The 16,512-nt window shown below is 40.8% G+C and overlaps 2 protein-coding genes across 2 annotated transcripts in view; one reads left to right on the top strand and one right to left on the bottom strand.

The window, feature by feature from the left end:
• The first annotated feature begins 3 nt into the window (after window positions 1-3).
• Window positions 4-16,512, top strand: part of gtf2e2 (general transcription factor IIE, polypeptide 2, beta) — a 19,239-nt gene continuing 2,730 nt past the window's right edge. Inside the window, exons 1-5 of the mRNA XM_017461809.3 lie at window positions 4-193; window positions 3,021-3,178; window positions 12,106-12,197; window positions 15,903-16,010; window positions 16,234-16,416. Coding sequence (XP_017317298.1) covers window positions 3,022-3,178; window positions 12,106-12,197; window positions 15,903-16,010; window positions 16,234-16,416 — 540 coding nt within the window. The 5' untranslated portion in view covers window positions 4-193; window position 3,021. The remainder of the gene's footprint in view (window positions 194-3,020; window positions 3,179-12,105; window positions 12,198-15,902; window positions 16,011-16,233; window positions 16,417-16,512) is intronic.
• On the bottom strand, window positions 7,429-11,245 carry smim18 (small integral membrane protein 18). Its single transcript, XM_017460941.3, has 2 exons — window positions 11,156-11,245; window positions 7,429-8,896 (listed from the first exon to the last, which is right to left on the bottom strand). The coding sequence occupies exon 2, from the start codon at window positions 8,888-8,890 to the stop codon at window positions 8,675-8,677; it is 216 nt and encodes a 71-aa protein (XP_017316430.2). The 5' UTR covers window positions 8,891-8,896; window positions 11,156-11,245; the 3' UTR covers window positions 7,429-8,674.

Genomic DNA, 16,512 nt, shown 5'->3' with positions numbered 1-16,512 from the left:
GGGTGCGGGAAGTAGCACAAGAAACAAAGAAAAAGTGCGGCGTCGACTGACCGGAGTTAGCGGCGTTAGCCTGTGGTGTTGACAGTTACAATGCTGAATTGAATTAAACCCAAAGACGGCTCATGGTCTTCGGATTAAAACAAGAATATAACAGATCTTTCTGTTAACGAAAGGTCGTGTTTTGGATAAGCAGGTAGGGTCAATTTTCTAACTGGAGATATGTAAAGTGTGAAAAGCGGTTTGGAGGAGTTTAGCTTCATTCTGGAGTGCTGCTTGATTACTTAGAGTGAATCTTATAGTTTGTCTGTACTTCAGAGAGATAAGGGTTAGAGTAATAAGATTTATCTAACTATGATGATGAAATTAGCCAACAGGGTGATTGATTGATTTTTGTTAGTATTTCATATATATATATGAAGAGTATGTGGTTTAGGTGATATGGCAGGCTGAAAACTACACAGCTGTAAGATAAATTAGGCGTTATGGTCTCAGAAAAGTAAGTCATAACATGATGGCTAGATAATGACACTTAAACCAGAAGTTATTGTTCTGGCTAACGTTAATTATCCGTTTAGTTTGTGTTAGGCCTCATGTGAAACGCTGGGAGTCGATTCTCCGGATATTAGCGAAGCTTTAGAGTCGATTCTCAACAGCGTAATTGATTCTGTTTGAATTTATACACCGAATCAACGTCGGTGTCGACTCCGTAACGTCTGTCGAACAACCATTTGATTCGTGAGTCGTAATTCGATTGATTCGAAATTCGTGACTCGACTTTTACTTAGCTACCATACCTACCGTGGTAACCTACTTCGGATAAGTCAGAGCATCTACGTAACGGTGTTTTAGATTAGGTTAGACTTCAAAATGTCTCTAGATACGAGCTTTACGTTTATAGCAATCTAACTTGAGCGAAAAATAGCTAGCATTGGATAGTTATAGTTAATTCAGTTTCTAGCATGAGTTTTGGAGTTGGTTAGAGTCTGGTTATATTCCCCAGGGTCCTATGTTCCCCAGTTCATGTTCTCTTAACATTAACTAAACTTTTGTTTATTTAATGGCTTTATGTAGACAGGACTCATATTTTCTTAGGGCCATATTAACTTTATTACCTTTTAACTTTAAACACCTAGGACACCTTTAAATGAAATGTCATACATTAGTTTTAAATCCATCCTTCATCCAAACTTGAAATTTATGGAAGTTATGAACTAGGTTGCACACGCTGAACGCTCATGCATGGACAATAGTGAAATGTATATGCTAGACTGAAGAAATGCCATACTGTAGTGTATAAAAAACAGTCATGAAAGGAACAAGATGTTAAATATAGGTGGGCAACAATTATTGGCACCCCTATGAATTGATATGTGACATATATTTGAAGTATATTCCCTTTTGATAGTTTACTTATTATTATTATTATTATTATTATTATTATATTTAGTTTAATTTTTTTTTAGTACACCTGGGTGACTAGGAACAGGAAATTGTTCAACCATGACTTCCTGTTTCACAGGGGTATAAATATGAAGTAACACACAGGCTAAATTCCCTTAGTCATTCATAACAATGGGTAAAACCAAGGAATATAGCTGTGATGTGTGGCAAAAGGTTGTTGAGCTTCACAAAATGGGAAGTGGCTATAAGAAAATAGCACACGTATTGAAAATGCCCATTTCCACCATCAGGGTAATAATTAAGAAGTTTCTGTCAACTGGAAATGTTATGGATGAACCTGGAATTGGACGTGCGCCTATATCGTCTCAACGCACTGTGAAGAGGACGGTTCAAGTGGCCAAAAATACTCCAAGGATCACAGCTGGAGAATTGCAGAAGTTAGTTATGCATCTTGGGATCAAAGTCTCCAAAACTACAATCTGAAGTCACCTACATCGCCACAAGTTGTTTGGAAAGGTTCAAGAAAAAAGCGTCTACTCTCGTCCAAAAACAAACTCGAGCGTCTTCAGTTTGCCAGACACTACTGGAACTTCAAATGGGATCGGGTTCTATGGTCAGATGAAACCAAAATAGAGCTTTTTGGTAATAAACACAGAGGTGGTTTTGGTGCACACACAGAGGTAGCCTCATGGAAAAGTACCTCATGCCCACGGTTAAATATGGTGGCGACTCTTTAATGTTTTGGGGCTGTTTTTCTGCCAGAGGATCTGGACATTTTGTTAGGATACATGGCATCGTGGACTCCATCAAATATCAACAGATGTTAAATGAAAACCTGACTGCCTCTGACAGAAAGTTTCAGATGGGGCGTTGTTGGATCTTCCAGCAGGACGATGATCCAAAACATACATCAAAATCCACGCAAAAATGGTTTACTGACCACAAAATCAAGGTCCTGCCATGAACATCCCAGTCCCCTGACTTGAAATCCATAGAAAACCTGTGGGGTGAACTGAAGAGGAGAGTCCACCAGCGTGGACCTCGGAATTTGAAGGATTTGGAGAGATTCTGTATGGAGGAATGGTCTCGGATCCCTTGCCATGTATTCTCCAACCTCATCAGGCATTATAGGAGAAGACTCGGAGCTGTTATATTGGCACAAAGTATTGACTAAAAGGGTGCCAATAATTAGTGCACACCTATATTTGACAGATTTTTTTTGTTTTGTTTTTTTTATAAACATGTTTGCGTTTGTTTATCAATGAGAGCAGAGTATTTTTGTGAATTTATTTATTTATTTATTTATTTTAAACAAAAGGTTAAACAATGGACATTTTTTCCAAGCTTTCTTTTCTCATATGTACCAAGGGTGCCAATATTATTGAAGAGCACTGTAGGACCCTGGGAACATGGATACGTTCCTGTCTGACTGCTAGATATTAGCTATGGGTCAAAAGAGTGCGGTGCCCTCGTTGTGCTATGTTACAGCATGCTTTATAGTGTGGTAGTGTGCAGTTGTAGACATGGCTAGCTGTATTGGTTCATAGTGGTTAGATGGTTAAACTCAACTGTGTTGACTGTGTGCAGTTTGTTAATAGATTTATTTTGTGTGTGTGTAGGATGGACCCTGCACTGCTGAGAGAGCGTGAGCTCTTTAAGAAGAGGGCTTTGTCCACTCCAGCAGTCGAGAAGAGACCGGCGTCCTCTGAAGCCTCTGGCTCTTCCAAGAAAAAGAAGAGCAAACCTGACAAAGACTCGTCATCTAAAAACAATGCAGGTTAGGATGTTGCAAACTAATCTAATCTACCATGAATGCAAGTCCCTGTGTAAGTTTCACATTAGGGCACATCCGCAAGTTTGTACTGTTCATTTTGATGTGGTTGGAACGTTTGCCTCACACCTCCGGGGTTGGAGGTTTGGTTCCCGCCCCCGCCCTGTGTGTGCGGAGTTTGCATGTTCTCCCCGTGCATCGGGGGTTTCCTCCGGGTACTCCGGTTTCCTTCCCAGTCTAAAGACATGCGTTGTAGGCTGATTGGTCTTTCCAAATTGTCTGTAGTGTGTGCAGTTGTGCCCTGTGATGGGTTGGCCTCCCCCCGCCTCGTGCCCCAAGACCCCTGAATAGGATAAGCGGTATGGAAAGTGGATCGACCAATGGTATCTTGGGTCACCCAAATGATTGTAAGCAAGTGCCAGACTAGTCATTACTATAGATACAGATATCCAGGAAATGGTGATATTTGTGCGTATAGGGACACAATGTTGCACAACCTTTTCCCTACACTGATGCACCTGATTCGGCTCAATCAGACCAATCTGTGTAATTATGCAAATGTAACTTTGAGACGAGTTCCGCTTCATCGTTATATAAGAAGAATTGTCCAACTTTTTGACACAGCTTATCGGCTTAATGGTATGGTTGAAACGTTTTGATTAACCTATAGCTGAGGCCAAATGTTTCGATACAGCTAGGCTAAACATCTTCAATCTCAGTTTTTCACAACTCCACACATTTCATGTTACCATACATTTTCTTTTGGCACGCCACTTATGGCATCTACTTTCATCACAACAGAGAACAGATTTATTTATGAATCTCAAAGTTAAAATCTCAAAGTTGAAACTGTCCAAATTCCGGAAATTGATACCACTTTAAGAAGCTTTTGATTGGTGTGTAGATGTTAAATGGAAGTGCTTGTGGGGCTGTGAAAAGGCCTACCTTTAGAGATGGCACCTTTTTGCTCTTGATTCAACGGGAGAAATCCAAGAAACTCATCCAAGACCCCAGAAAATAATTGGGGACCTCGACAAAACAACCACAACGGAACTGGTGAAGTAGCTTTATTAATCAGGTACCAAAGAATATACATCTACTCTTAAGGTAATCCTACTTTGCCATGGCCTGAAAAGCTGTCATGCAAGAAAGAAATCTCACTCCAAGACCGACGTAAAGCCCGACTGAAATTTGCAGGTGATCACCAGCTTTTTGGAGGATTGTTCTTTGGACAGATGAAGCAAAAATCTGAACTGTTTAGCCATAATAAGAGGAAGAACCTTTTATTTGTCTCATGTACAGTTAAATTTTCTTCACATATCCCAGCTTCTGAGGAAGTTGTTGTCAGAATACATGGGCACCCATCATGTGGTACCCCTGGAGCAGAGAGGTTTAAAGGCCTGAGGATTATCTAGAAATACTGAAGCAACACTTCAAGACATCAGCCAGACAACTGAATCTTTCAGCAAGACTATTATTCTAAGCAATCCTCCAAAGCTGTAACAAAATGGCTTAAGCGCAGCAAAGTGAAATATTTGTAGTGGCCATTACAAAGATCTGACTTGAATCCCATGAAAAATTTGTCGATGAAACTGAAAGCGCGTCTGAACAAGAAAGCCCACAAACCTGACTGAGTTCAGGTTTGTACACCAGTTCTGCCAAGAGGAACGGGCAAAAATTCCAGCATAGTATTGTGAGAAGTTCCAGCAATGAAAAGGAAATGCCACCAAATACTGACAGCGTATGTAAACATTTGAGTCACAGAACATCTGATATAGTAAATAAAAGCTGAAGTAAATCTCTTGACTATTATTTTTTTTAAATGACCTTTTATGGAAATACAGTAGATAATTGGCTTAATACAGGAGATATATGGCAGACATGTTCACAAGCCTTTGAGGTGGAGTCCAAGCCAAGTCTCAAGCCTTTGAGGTGGAGTTGGATTATGATGGGAAACATTTGAGAATGGACAGCAAGCAAACCCCTAACAGCTGGCTAACACCGCAGCTTCCCTTTGGATTAATTGATTGCATTTCAAATTAAATGACATGAAGATTATCACGAGGTAAGACTTGGCTATTGTTATTGCTGCTTGTTCATTTATATAACAGCACTTTTCCAGTGGGTGATGAACATGCGTCTTCAGATACGTCACACGCGTGTATATAATAATGCTGGCTTGGTGTGTTTAGAGATGAATTGTTGTGATATTTGCTGATGGGGAATAAATGAATGAGGAATGAATAGAAAAATGTGGTGTTTGAGGCTGTCATGTGGGGACAGTGGTGGCTCAACGGTTAAGGCTCTGGGTTACTGATCAGAAGGTCAGGGATTCAAGCCCCAGCACTGTCAAGCTGCCACTGTTGGGCCCGTGAGCAAGGCCCTTAACCCTCAACTGCTCCAGGAGCGCTGTATCATGGCTGACCCTGCGCTCTGACCCCAACTTCCTGACAAGCTGGGACATGTGAAAAAAGAATTTCACTGTGCTCTAATGTATTTGTGACAAATAAAGGCTGCTGCTTCTTCTTAAAGAGAGAAGGTAATCTGGAAGGCCAAACCAAAATGACTTGTGGGTTTCAGTAGTCTCTGTCTTTAAGTCCAAGTCAAGTCGCGAGTCATTTTTTTGCTATTTGAGTCCAAGTCGCAGACTCGAGTTTCCATCTCTGATGTATGGTAACATAAAACGTGGGGAGTTGTGAAAAATTCAATTTGAATGACTTCAGCTAAGGTGTATGTAAACTTTTGGCCTCAACTTTATGCATTTTCCTAGCCGGGACCCCAATTGATGCATTTGAAGAATGGATAGATCTGCTTTTTTATTTACCTGCTTAAGGTTCTTCTTCTTCTTTGGTAACACAAGGGTTATAATACATTGTGCTGAATGAGTTCTATGCAAAAGCCTTGACTCTTGGCATATTTTGTACTCCTGGCACACATTTTGTTTGGACACCTGTCCAGTTGTTGTCTCAGAACCTACTGAACTGTTTAGGCCTTAATTAGGTAGTTCTCAGTTTCCGCTGTCTGAAATGTCTAAGAATTGGCGGTTAAGGGGAACTGGAAGTGAAGGAAAGCTCTAGAAGACCAAGAAAAGTCTCAAATAATACTGTTCATATTGCATATGGATATATGCATATGAAGGTTTAGCTGAGACAGGAATGGTGGTGAGCCGTTCCACTGTGCAACATTGCTTAACACGCTCTGCATGGAAGAGTCATCAGAAGAAAATCTTACCTGCAACCTCATTACAAAAGTCAATGTTTGTAAAACCTCTAGAGGAGACCGAAGCATTCTCCTATTCTCATATAACCGCATGCCCCATACAAATACAGAGCTGTGTAATGGTTTTGAGTGGAGTGATTTAAGGCATATAATGGAATTTGAATGTAGTATTAGTATTGGGGGGGGTAGGGGAAGCGGGTGAATGAAAATGAAAATACCACTTAAATGGTTCTAAGTGACATTTTAAAGAGATTTTCAATCTCTATTTTAAAATCTGCTCAAGTAACAGCCAATACCTGTGAAATTTTATAGTAGTTTATACTACGTGAATTGGTAAGGGCCATGCAAGTGGAATAAATCCAGATCAATCGAGCACACCACTGGTGCTGAATAATTTAGCAGTAGTTTGTAGGATGGGTAATTCAAGTCGTAGACAGTCACAGCACAAATAAGTTGGATATTTTCCCTTCTCGAACATCGCAGCATTACCGCCTCTGGATTTGCAAAATCTTTCTCTCCTTGAGAATTTGAGAACTCGCTCATTGTCATTAGTCTGTATTTAACAGACTTAAGTAATCTAACTAGGTTGTCATCATTTAGGGTTAATTTACAATAGTGACCACTTATTTTAGCCTAATCAGTTATGTTTCTGGGCAACCAAAATATGAGACTGGTACTGCATTGGAGCTTTCACTTGACAAGAGGCCTAGCTAATGAGTTTATGAGGCGTTGATCCATTAGATCCCCAGCACTGTTGCCCATAGACTTGCATTCATTTTCACAGATTTTATTCATTATGCACATATTAATGTATAGTTACTTATTTAGGTTTGGTTACAACAATAAAAAAAAATTTAATTGCTTAAATTTGATTGACTTATATGATTAACAGAATTTTGTTAAATAGTCTAATCTGGCAAGCTGACATAGCTAGCTAATGTACTGTATGTAGAGAAAACTGGCTAGCTAACTTGAGCAATGATCCTTCGAGTAACATTATACACAATACAAGCAAAAAAACAAATACACATCAAATGTCTCACCATGGCAGTTTAATTTGGTATTATTACAGAAAAACACAAAACTCCAGCTTTGTGTAATAGGACTTGCAGGACTATGCATTGTTACTAGCCTACCAGTAATTCCATACATAATGCAAAAACTGATTCAGGACTAGGACTGGGCGATATGACAGTTGTCATATTACGATACTTGAGGACGTTTCTACGATACACAATGCACATCACGATATATAATGTAGCTAACAAACTGTCTGCAAATCAGTATTAAAATAACCAAAATAAACCCCCATTAAACGTGTGACGTACCAATTGTTCAGATGTGCTCGTGGGTTATGAGGCTCCGTTGTAACCGATTATGGAAGTGAGGGCGCGCCGCAGGGAAGCTCATGTCCAGCAGAGCCCTCCTTATAGCTCAGTGAGTGGCCTTCCTTGGATGGTGAATGCAGTGTCCACAGCAACAGCTGGGAGTTGAGTTTTTCTTTTTTGTTTTGTTTTGTTTTGGTTTTTTTTCTCTCCCAGGCTGTTAATGACCCAAGAGTTGAACTGCTGCGTTCAGCTCCTGCCTCAGTAGTGTCCAAATAACGAGCAGCTACTAAATTAGCCATGGGTACCACCATCAAAATTCAGCCATGTGGCATTGTGACGTTTGCATCACTGGTGGAATTCACTATGCCACAGTGCATGGACTTCATGTAAAGTTTTACCGAACAGTAAAAATAACTGCAGGAGCAGGCGTTAGTGGGGGTTTTTTTTTTTTTTTTTTTTTTTGGGGGGGGGGTGTCACACCAGTGACTAATGAATAAAGTCTTCGTGGACTAGTCTTTGTAAGCCCTGTTTTGTTCATTTACATCACTGTATTGAATGGCATGATCTGTTAACATCTGTAACATGTATGCTGATGGTTACAAGGCTAGTATGCAGATACTTTTTAGCGTGAAATGTTAATGGCTACGATGGCTAACAGCCATGTCACTAAAGCATGCACAGTCATTGCTTCCTGTTTTGGTAGCACTGCTATTATTTACATGGAGAACACAATATATAGTCAGTGTATAGTCTGTGTGTGTGTGTGTGTGTGTGTGTGTGTGCATTGAAACATGTACTCATTTCTTTAGTCTCTTTTCTGACACCTCATTCATTCATCCATCCATCCATCCATCCAGGTTGTGGCCAGAGTCTATCACTCATAGCAAAATGTTCCTGCAGTGCTTGTTTCCATAGTGTAGGCCTGGTTTCCATGGCTGCCGTTGCTGTGCTACGGTTATACGACTTCATCACTGCTGCTGCGTCGGCCGCGTGCGGTCTTGGTCTTGTTGAAGCAGCCACAGTCGAGCAGCTCGTAGAGGAAAGCCAGAGTCGCGAGGGAGAGCACGGTGAAGATGAAGAGGAGGAGGATTACAAAGCAGGCGACATTCCAGCCATCGTGGAATGGGAACACCTGCTGCACTGAAGCAGCGCTGCTACTGGACACAGTCATAGTGATCTAGAAGGAGGAAAAGACAAAAACTCACATTTATAAATGTCTGGGTCACGTTTAAGACTGCTTCTTGTATCTGAGCGTATTTTTATTCTATATATTACACACATGTTCAAACCACTGACACGTGAAGTGAATAGCGTTGATTATCTCGTACAGTGGCACCTGTCAAGGGGTGGGATATATTTGTTAGGCAGCAAGTGAACAGTCAGTTCTTGAAGTTGATGTGATGGAAGCAGGAAAAATGGGCAAGTGTAAGGATCCAAATTGCAATTGTAAGTGCCAAATTGTGAGGGTTAGACGACTGGGTCAGAGCATCTCTAAAACTGCAGGTCTTGTGGGGTGTTCCCGGTACCAAAAGTGGTCTAAGGAAGGACAACCGGTGAACTGGAGATCGGGTCATTGATGCTCGCGAGAGTGAAGGCTAGCTGTCTGGTCGGATGCTACTACTGTAGCACAAATTTCTGTAAAAGGGTCATGCTGGCTCTGATGGAAAGAGGTCAGAACACACAGTGCATCACAGTTTGCTGTGTCTGGGCCTGAGTAGCTGCAGAGCGGTCAGAGCGCCCATGCTGACCCCTGTCCACCACTGGAAGCCCCTATAATGGGCACGTGAGCATCAGAACTGAACCATGGAGCAATGGAAGAAGGTGGCCTGGTCTGATAAATCACGATTTCTTTTACATCATCTGGACAGCCGGGTGTGTGTGTGTGTGTCACTTACCTGGGGAGGAAATGTCACCAGGATGCACTATGGGAAGAAGGCAAGCCAGCGGAAGCGGTGTGATGCTCTAGGCAATGTTCTGCTGGGAAACCTTGGGTCCTGGCATCCATGTGGATGTTACTTTGACACGTACCACCTACCTAAACATTGTTGTAGACCAAGTACACCCCTTCATGACAACAGTATTCCCTAACAGCAGTGGCCTCTTTCAGCAGGATAATGCTCCCTGCGACACCGCAAAAATTGTTCAGGAACGGTTTGAGGAACATGACAAAGAGTTCAAGGTGTTGACTCGGCCTCCAAATTCCCCAGATCTCAATCCAGTCGAGCGTCTGCAGGATGTTCTGGACAGACCAGTCCGATCCCACCTCGTAACTTACATGACTTAAAGGATCTGCTGAGGTTTCCAGAGGTCGTGTGCATCGACGGATCAGAGCTGTTTTGGTGGTGCGGGGGGGGTCCTCCCCAATATTAGGCAGGTGGTTTTAATCTTCATGGCCGATCAGTTTAATCAAACGCACAATTAAAACACACGAGTAACGAGTGTATGATGGAATGTGATTTACGTTTTACTTGTATTCACTGCATTACGGGTGTGTGCGTAGTGCAGCTGCCAGTCCAGTGTTAGTGAAGGTTGTAATCTAGTTAGCAGTGTAATATGATCTGCGTTGTGTTTTGTATGCTTGGTGCATGCTTCTATCGAACACCGGTACTTGTAGCGGCGATGTTTTAGAAACCCCATCTCTATCTATCTTTCTGCGTCTCTCCTTGTCCATCTGTCTGTCCATTTTGTTCATCTCTGTCTGTCGCACACTTCCCTACACACATACAGTACACAGGCTTTTGTTTTAACACACACAGATGGTTCCCTGTGCATCCCAGATGACCTTCTGCTCCTCCTCCTCACTGTGGCATCCCATGAGGTGGTTTTGTTTTATGTTTATCATATATATTATATTACAATATAATTTAATATCATTATTTTTTTTCCCCGTTTAGTCCCGTCTTTGGACACCTTGATCACAAACTCAACATCCTTTTATCTCTACATAACCAGATCCTGATTTAGGGGTTTATATGCTGCAGTGATGACATTTTAAACCATAAAAATCATTAATGATCATGAAGTTATAATGTGAAGTCTGGTTCCTCATCGTAATAGCGTTTAAATAATAGTTTAAATAGTATTGTTCAGTGATGGTTAGGAATCGAACAACGCTGCTCCTTAAGTACAAAATTTCAGCACAATTCGACTCGACATGAGTCCGCAGCAGTATCTGTTCACCGTTTATATTGCAGTCGGTTTGTGTTTTAATCATTTAAGAAAGCACAGGTCCAACTGGCTATCATTTGCCTTCACAATATGTCCTCTGTGCACTTGTTTATCCATTCTCTGTCTGGTAAACAAGGCGTGCACTGTCACTGTGTGTGTGTTTGTATATGTGCGCAGCTGGGTTTGGGTCATCTCTTTGTGCTGTGCACGTAACCCTATTGCGGCTCTGAATGATAACCTGATGAGGGGGAAAAAAAGAAAGCGGTACCTGCAAATCTGAGCCGAAGGATGATGGAAGCCTCTGCCCACGCGTCTCGATGCACCCGTCTCTTGCCCCTCTCTCGTCCTTCTCGGTCTCTCTCTTTCTCTTTCTTTCTTTCCCTCTCTCCACCCAGCCACTTCCTGCGGGAACACCATTGCTCAGCATCTCTGTCCATTAACGGATACGACATCCCACGCGTCATTAATAATACATGAAGCCTGCTGTGATTGGCTGTGCGCTGGTGGGGCTAGGACAGGTTTCCAAGTAGGAAGTGTTTTTTTTTTTTTTCTCTCTCTCTCCCCTCCTTCCTCTTTTGTTCCTTATTTCAAATCCAGCTTTATTACTGATTCTACAGTACATCTAGTTCATGTCTCACTGAGAGATGGGTTTTCTTTCATGGCAAGAGGCTTCTCCTCACTATCCTTTTGTTTTGCTGTAGCAGTTATAAATCTGCAGATGATGAAATTTCATTTCGTTGTTTATTTAATTTGACTTTCAAAACTGTGGATGGTCCTCTTTTAAACTGGTTTAAAAAAAATTGTACCCGGTATGTTTTTTTTTTAAATAAATTTTTTAATTTATTATTGTTTTATTTATTTATTTTAAAATTACATCATGTCCCTTTATCCACTGGCCAAAAAGAGGGGAGAGAGAATCTGAAAAATACATTAAAAAAATATATATTTAATCAAAGAGCTGTCTCTCGCGCTCTATCTATCCATCACTTGAACCTTTTTATATATATATATATATATATATATATATATATATATATATATATATATATATATATATATATATATATAATAATTTTTTCCAGATGTTCTCTCCTTTTCGGTTGTGTGACTTATCCATAAACGTGTACAAAGACAAATAATAAACTAACGTCTGAAACAATGATTAGTTGTTTCAGTTCTTTATGCCTAATGTTTGGTCTTTTTGTGTCTTTTTTTCAGACTCCAGTAATGGATCCTTCAATCTCAAAGCTCTCTCTGGAAGCTCGGGCTACAAATTCGGGGTCCTGGCACGAATCGTCAACTACATGAAGGTAACGCAAAGCTATGGAGATAATCCCCGCTGATTTGTCACGTCTGAGTCATGCCTTACATCACCAGTGTGGACGTGCAAACTATAAAATAATAATAATAATAATAATAATAATAATAATAATAAATGTACAAAGTAGGGCTGTTGTATAAGCCACAGAAAATAAAAATTGTTGATTTTTTTCTTAAGCAAAAGGAACTTGTATAGTGCTGTGAAAAAGTATTTGCCCCCATCCTGATTTCTTATGTTTTTGTGTATAGGTCATACTAAATTGTTTCAGAAATTAAAACGAGATCTAAAATAAAACAAAGGCAGCCTGATGAAACACTAAATACAGTTTTTAAATGGTAATGTTATTTATTGAAGCAAAAACGTTATCCAGTTACTAATTCCCCAGATCTATGAAACTGCATTCATAATGGGGTTCAGCTGGACTAGACACAACCAGATCTGATTACTGCAAACCCTGTTCAATCAAATCAACACTTAAATAGAACTTTCACAACAACATGAAGTTGGTTAAAAGGTCACATTATGCCAAAGTTGAAAGAAATTCCAGAAATGATGAGGAAGAAGGTGATTGAAATAAATCAGTCTGGGAAGGGTTACAGAGCTATTTGAAAGGCTCTGGGACTCCAAAGGACCACAGTGAGAGTCATTATCTCCAAATGGAAAAACTCGACTCGGAAGTGGCCGACCTTCCAAAATTCCTCCAAGAGCACAGCGACGACTCATCCAGGAAGTCACAAAAGACCCAAGGACAACATCAAAGGACCTACAGGCCTATCAGAAAGACACTGGGCAAAAATGGCATCCATGGAAGAGTGGTGAGGTGAAAACCACGGCTAACGCAGAACGTTAAGGCTCATCTACATTTTGCTGAAACACCCCTTTTATGATCCTCAAACTTTTTGAGTTGAAAGTGGAACTGTTTGGAAGACAGGGATCCCGTTACATCTGGCGTGAACCAACACTGAATTCCACAAAAAGATCATCATACCGACGGTCAAGCATGGTGGGGGAAGTGTGATGGTGTGGGGTTGCTCTGCTGCTTCAGGGCTTGGGCAATTTGAGGGAAACATGAATTCTGCTCTCTACCAGATAATCCTAAAGGAGAATGTCCGGTCTTCAGTCCGTAAGTTGAAACTCAAGCACAGCTGGATTATGCAGCAAGACAACGATCCAAAGCACAGGAGTAAATCCTAGTCCTGGAGGTAAGTGAAAGACTGATCTCCAGGTTTTTTTTTTTATTGCTGTTAAAGGTGGCACAACCATATTTTAATTTTAAGAGGGGAATTAGTTTTTCACATTGGTGATAGGTGTTGGATACATTTTTATTTTTAATTATTTTAATAAATTATTTTTTTGCTTCAATAAAGAAATATAAACCTGTATTGTGTTTACTCAGGTTGCCTTTGTTTTTGTTATGTTGTATTTCGTTTGAAGATCTAATGCACAATTTATTATGAGATACACAAAAACAAAAGAAATCAAATACTTTTTCACAGCACCTTTCATTGCTGATAATTATCTCATCAGTTGTTTCCTCACTATATGTGCTCACTGCATGGTGTGTAATGTAATGGTACTGTACAATGTAGTGTACTAGAGGTCGACCGATTGGGTTTGCCAGTGCGGGAGCGGCCGAGAAGCGTCTACTGTCATTATGATATGGTAGGAGAGCAGCCTCTAGAGGCGAAATAAAAACTGTCTAATTTTGTTGTGTTATTTGAAGCTTTTTTTTTTTTTTATAAATTAATCTTGGATGCCTCTCTTTGTTATTTGGAGTGTTACTTTTTGTTCCATTTTGGATATATCTATTTACCTTAATATTTAGATATTTAATTTGTTTAAAAGCACAGTGCATTTTCATGGTACTGTCAGTACTGTTTATTTTTGTAATAAAGTTGAGCAATATTTTACTTTGAGTGATATTTGATATTGAATGAAAACATCGGTTGTTTTTAATCGGTTATCTGCAGGTACCGCCCGACTCAGTTATCAGTATCGGTCGACTTCTATAGTGCACTATATGTACAATAGAAGACCATTTGAGATTGAGTCACAGAAAGAGTTTCAGATGCATGAAATCGCTACCCTCTTGCAGTTTCAGAAAATGATTTAATTAGTAAATAGCGTAACCTAATAAAGAGCCTTTTATCTTTCGCCAGGCTTGAGCTATTGCTGAAACCGTATAGATATTTCACTTGTGATGTATAATAATCAGTAAGGAGAAGGATTCTGGATTCTGTTGCTCTCCTGCGAATCGGAACGAAGTTCTTTTATTATGTTCAAGTCGTCATGTCCATTCAGGAAGTATGAGCGTGTGACAAGAAGCATATGCGTATGGGCCAGTTTGAGTAACCAAACCGAATAACGACAGCATCATCAGGATCATCCCGACTGCAAAGCTCAGCAGCCCGACTGCGCTAATTACATGCAGCATAACCACCAGCATGCGAGAATGCAGCAGCATATATAGAGTACAACCAAGTAAAACGGGACATCTGGGAAGACAGATGGCCGTAGCTGAGATAGCTGTTGAAGAATCTGACCACCTGGGGTATAAAGCTGTTCTAAAGCGTCGCACTAATGTCCTGAATGGCTTCACGTGGTAAATGTTAGAAATACGGCGGCAAGGTGAAGCAGCCTCGCAGCTCCAGGTTCCCTGATTCGCTCCTGAGCTCGGGTTACGGCTTGACTGTCCGTGTGTGGTGTTTCTGTGCATGTTCCCCCCGTGTCCATGTGGGATTCCTCAAGGTTCTTTTGGTTTCCTGCGACCTCCCAAAACCATGCTATAGGTGAAGTGGCTACTCTAAATGAACCCTAGGTGTGTGCGAGTGTGTGCACTTACTGAAGATGAAGAAATGGCAGGTTTGAGTACAACTTTCAACAATACTATATAGAGAGTCATAGCTCAGTATTGTAGGATTCTCGATCCTGATTGGTCAGAGAGAGTTGATTTGACGTCTTACAATAGTGCCAGCTGCAAGATTATATTAATGCGCTCGTTCTAATACGTAATCTGTAACTTGCCCAGGGACTTTTTTTTTTTTTAAAAAAAAAAAAAAAAAAGGCATGTAATTGTTTATATGGTTTATTAGAATTTTCCTCTGAAGTGAGATTTATTTAACGTTTAGGTCCAGAGCAGGGGTCAGGAACCTGTGGCTCGCAGACCATATCGGGCTCTTTCAGTCATTTGTCTATGGCTCAATGGTGGGGAAAAAAAAAACTCTCACGAAAGCTGGTGTGTCGATTCAATTAAAACTCGACATATTACGTATTTTAAAATATTACATAACTCCTAATCGATGCCCGTTTGTCATGTATACGCCAACCTGTGGCACAACGAGCTCGAATTTAATTGGACAGTGTGGAGCAGAGCGTTAATTTCCCGGTTCAATAAATAAATCGGTTGAAAACTACATAGTGTGTGTTCAGATTTTTGTGAAATGGCTAACGGGGAAAAAAAGATGACGAATATCGTTCGTGTGTGAGTGATGGCAGTCTCTGAATCGGACCCAAGCGAAGCATCCTGTTTGAGTTTATGCCAGATTGTATCAGGTGTGTGTGTGTGTGTGTGTGAGTGTGTGAGCAGGAATGCACACATCGGAGTGCCAATCTTTTTTCACCGCCCAAACTAGGCTTGCTCCTGGAGTGTATTACTGTCTGACTGACTCTCTCTCATTCTCTCTCACTCTCTCAGACAAGGCATCAGAGAGGAGACACTCATCCCCTAACCCTGGAAGAGATTTTAGATGAGACCAAGCTGTTGGACATCGGCTTGAAGCAGAAGCAATGGCTTATGACTGAGGTGTGTGATTAAAACACATCCCATTTCTCTTTAGTATACAGTACATGATTAAACTTTTCTTCCTTTTTTCTTCCTCAGCACGCTGTGATAGAAATGTGCCTTGACTATATTTTATAATTTATCACCCTTTCTCTTTATGCTTTTTAAAAAAAAAAAAAAAATTCCTTGATGGTAGAAATGTCAAATTATTTATGTTTGTCTGTCCCCGTTGCTCTACACCCAGGCCTTGGCAAGTAACCCCAAGATAGACGTGCGTGAAGGGAAATACGCCTTTAAACCTAAATACCATCTGAAGGACAAGAAGGCGCTGCTCAGGTTGCTGGACAAGCACGATCAGCAGGGGTTAGGAGGAGTGCTGCTGGACGATGTGGAGGAGGGCCTGCCCAACGCTGCCAAGGCCATCAAAGTACAAAACCTGTTCTTAAAATTTGTTCAGTTAAGAAAATAAGGCAACTCCTTAATTCGTCACTGACAGGAGAGAGGGAGGAGGAGGTGGGGTGGG

The sequence above is a fragment of the Ictalurus punctatus genome, chromosome 29, assembly GCF_001660625.3.
Source record: "Ictalurus punctatus breed USDA103 chromosome 29, Coco_2.0, whole genome shotgun sequence".
NCBI classification, from domain to species: Eukaryota; Metazoa; Chordata; class Actinopteri; order Siluriformes; family Ictaluridae; genus Ictalurus; species Ictalurus punctatus.
Note: the sequence above shows the minus strand (reverse complement) of the source record. Positions and strands in the feature narration are given on the sequence as shown.

Excerpts from the sequence above, each read along its gene's own strand:
- smim18 (XM_017460941.3), bottom strand. The coding sequence starts at position 8,890 with ATGACTGTGTCCAGTAGCAGCGCTGCTTCAGTGCAGCAGGTGTTCCCA.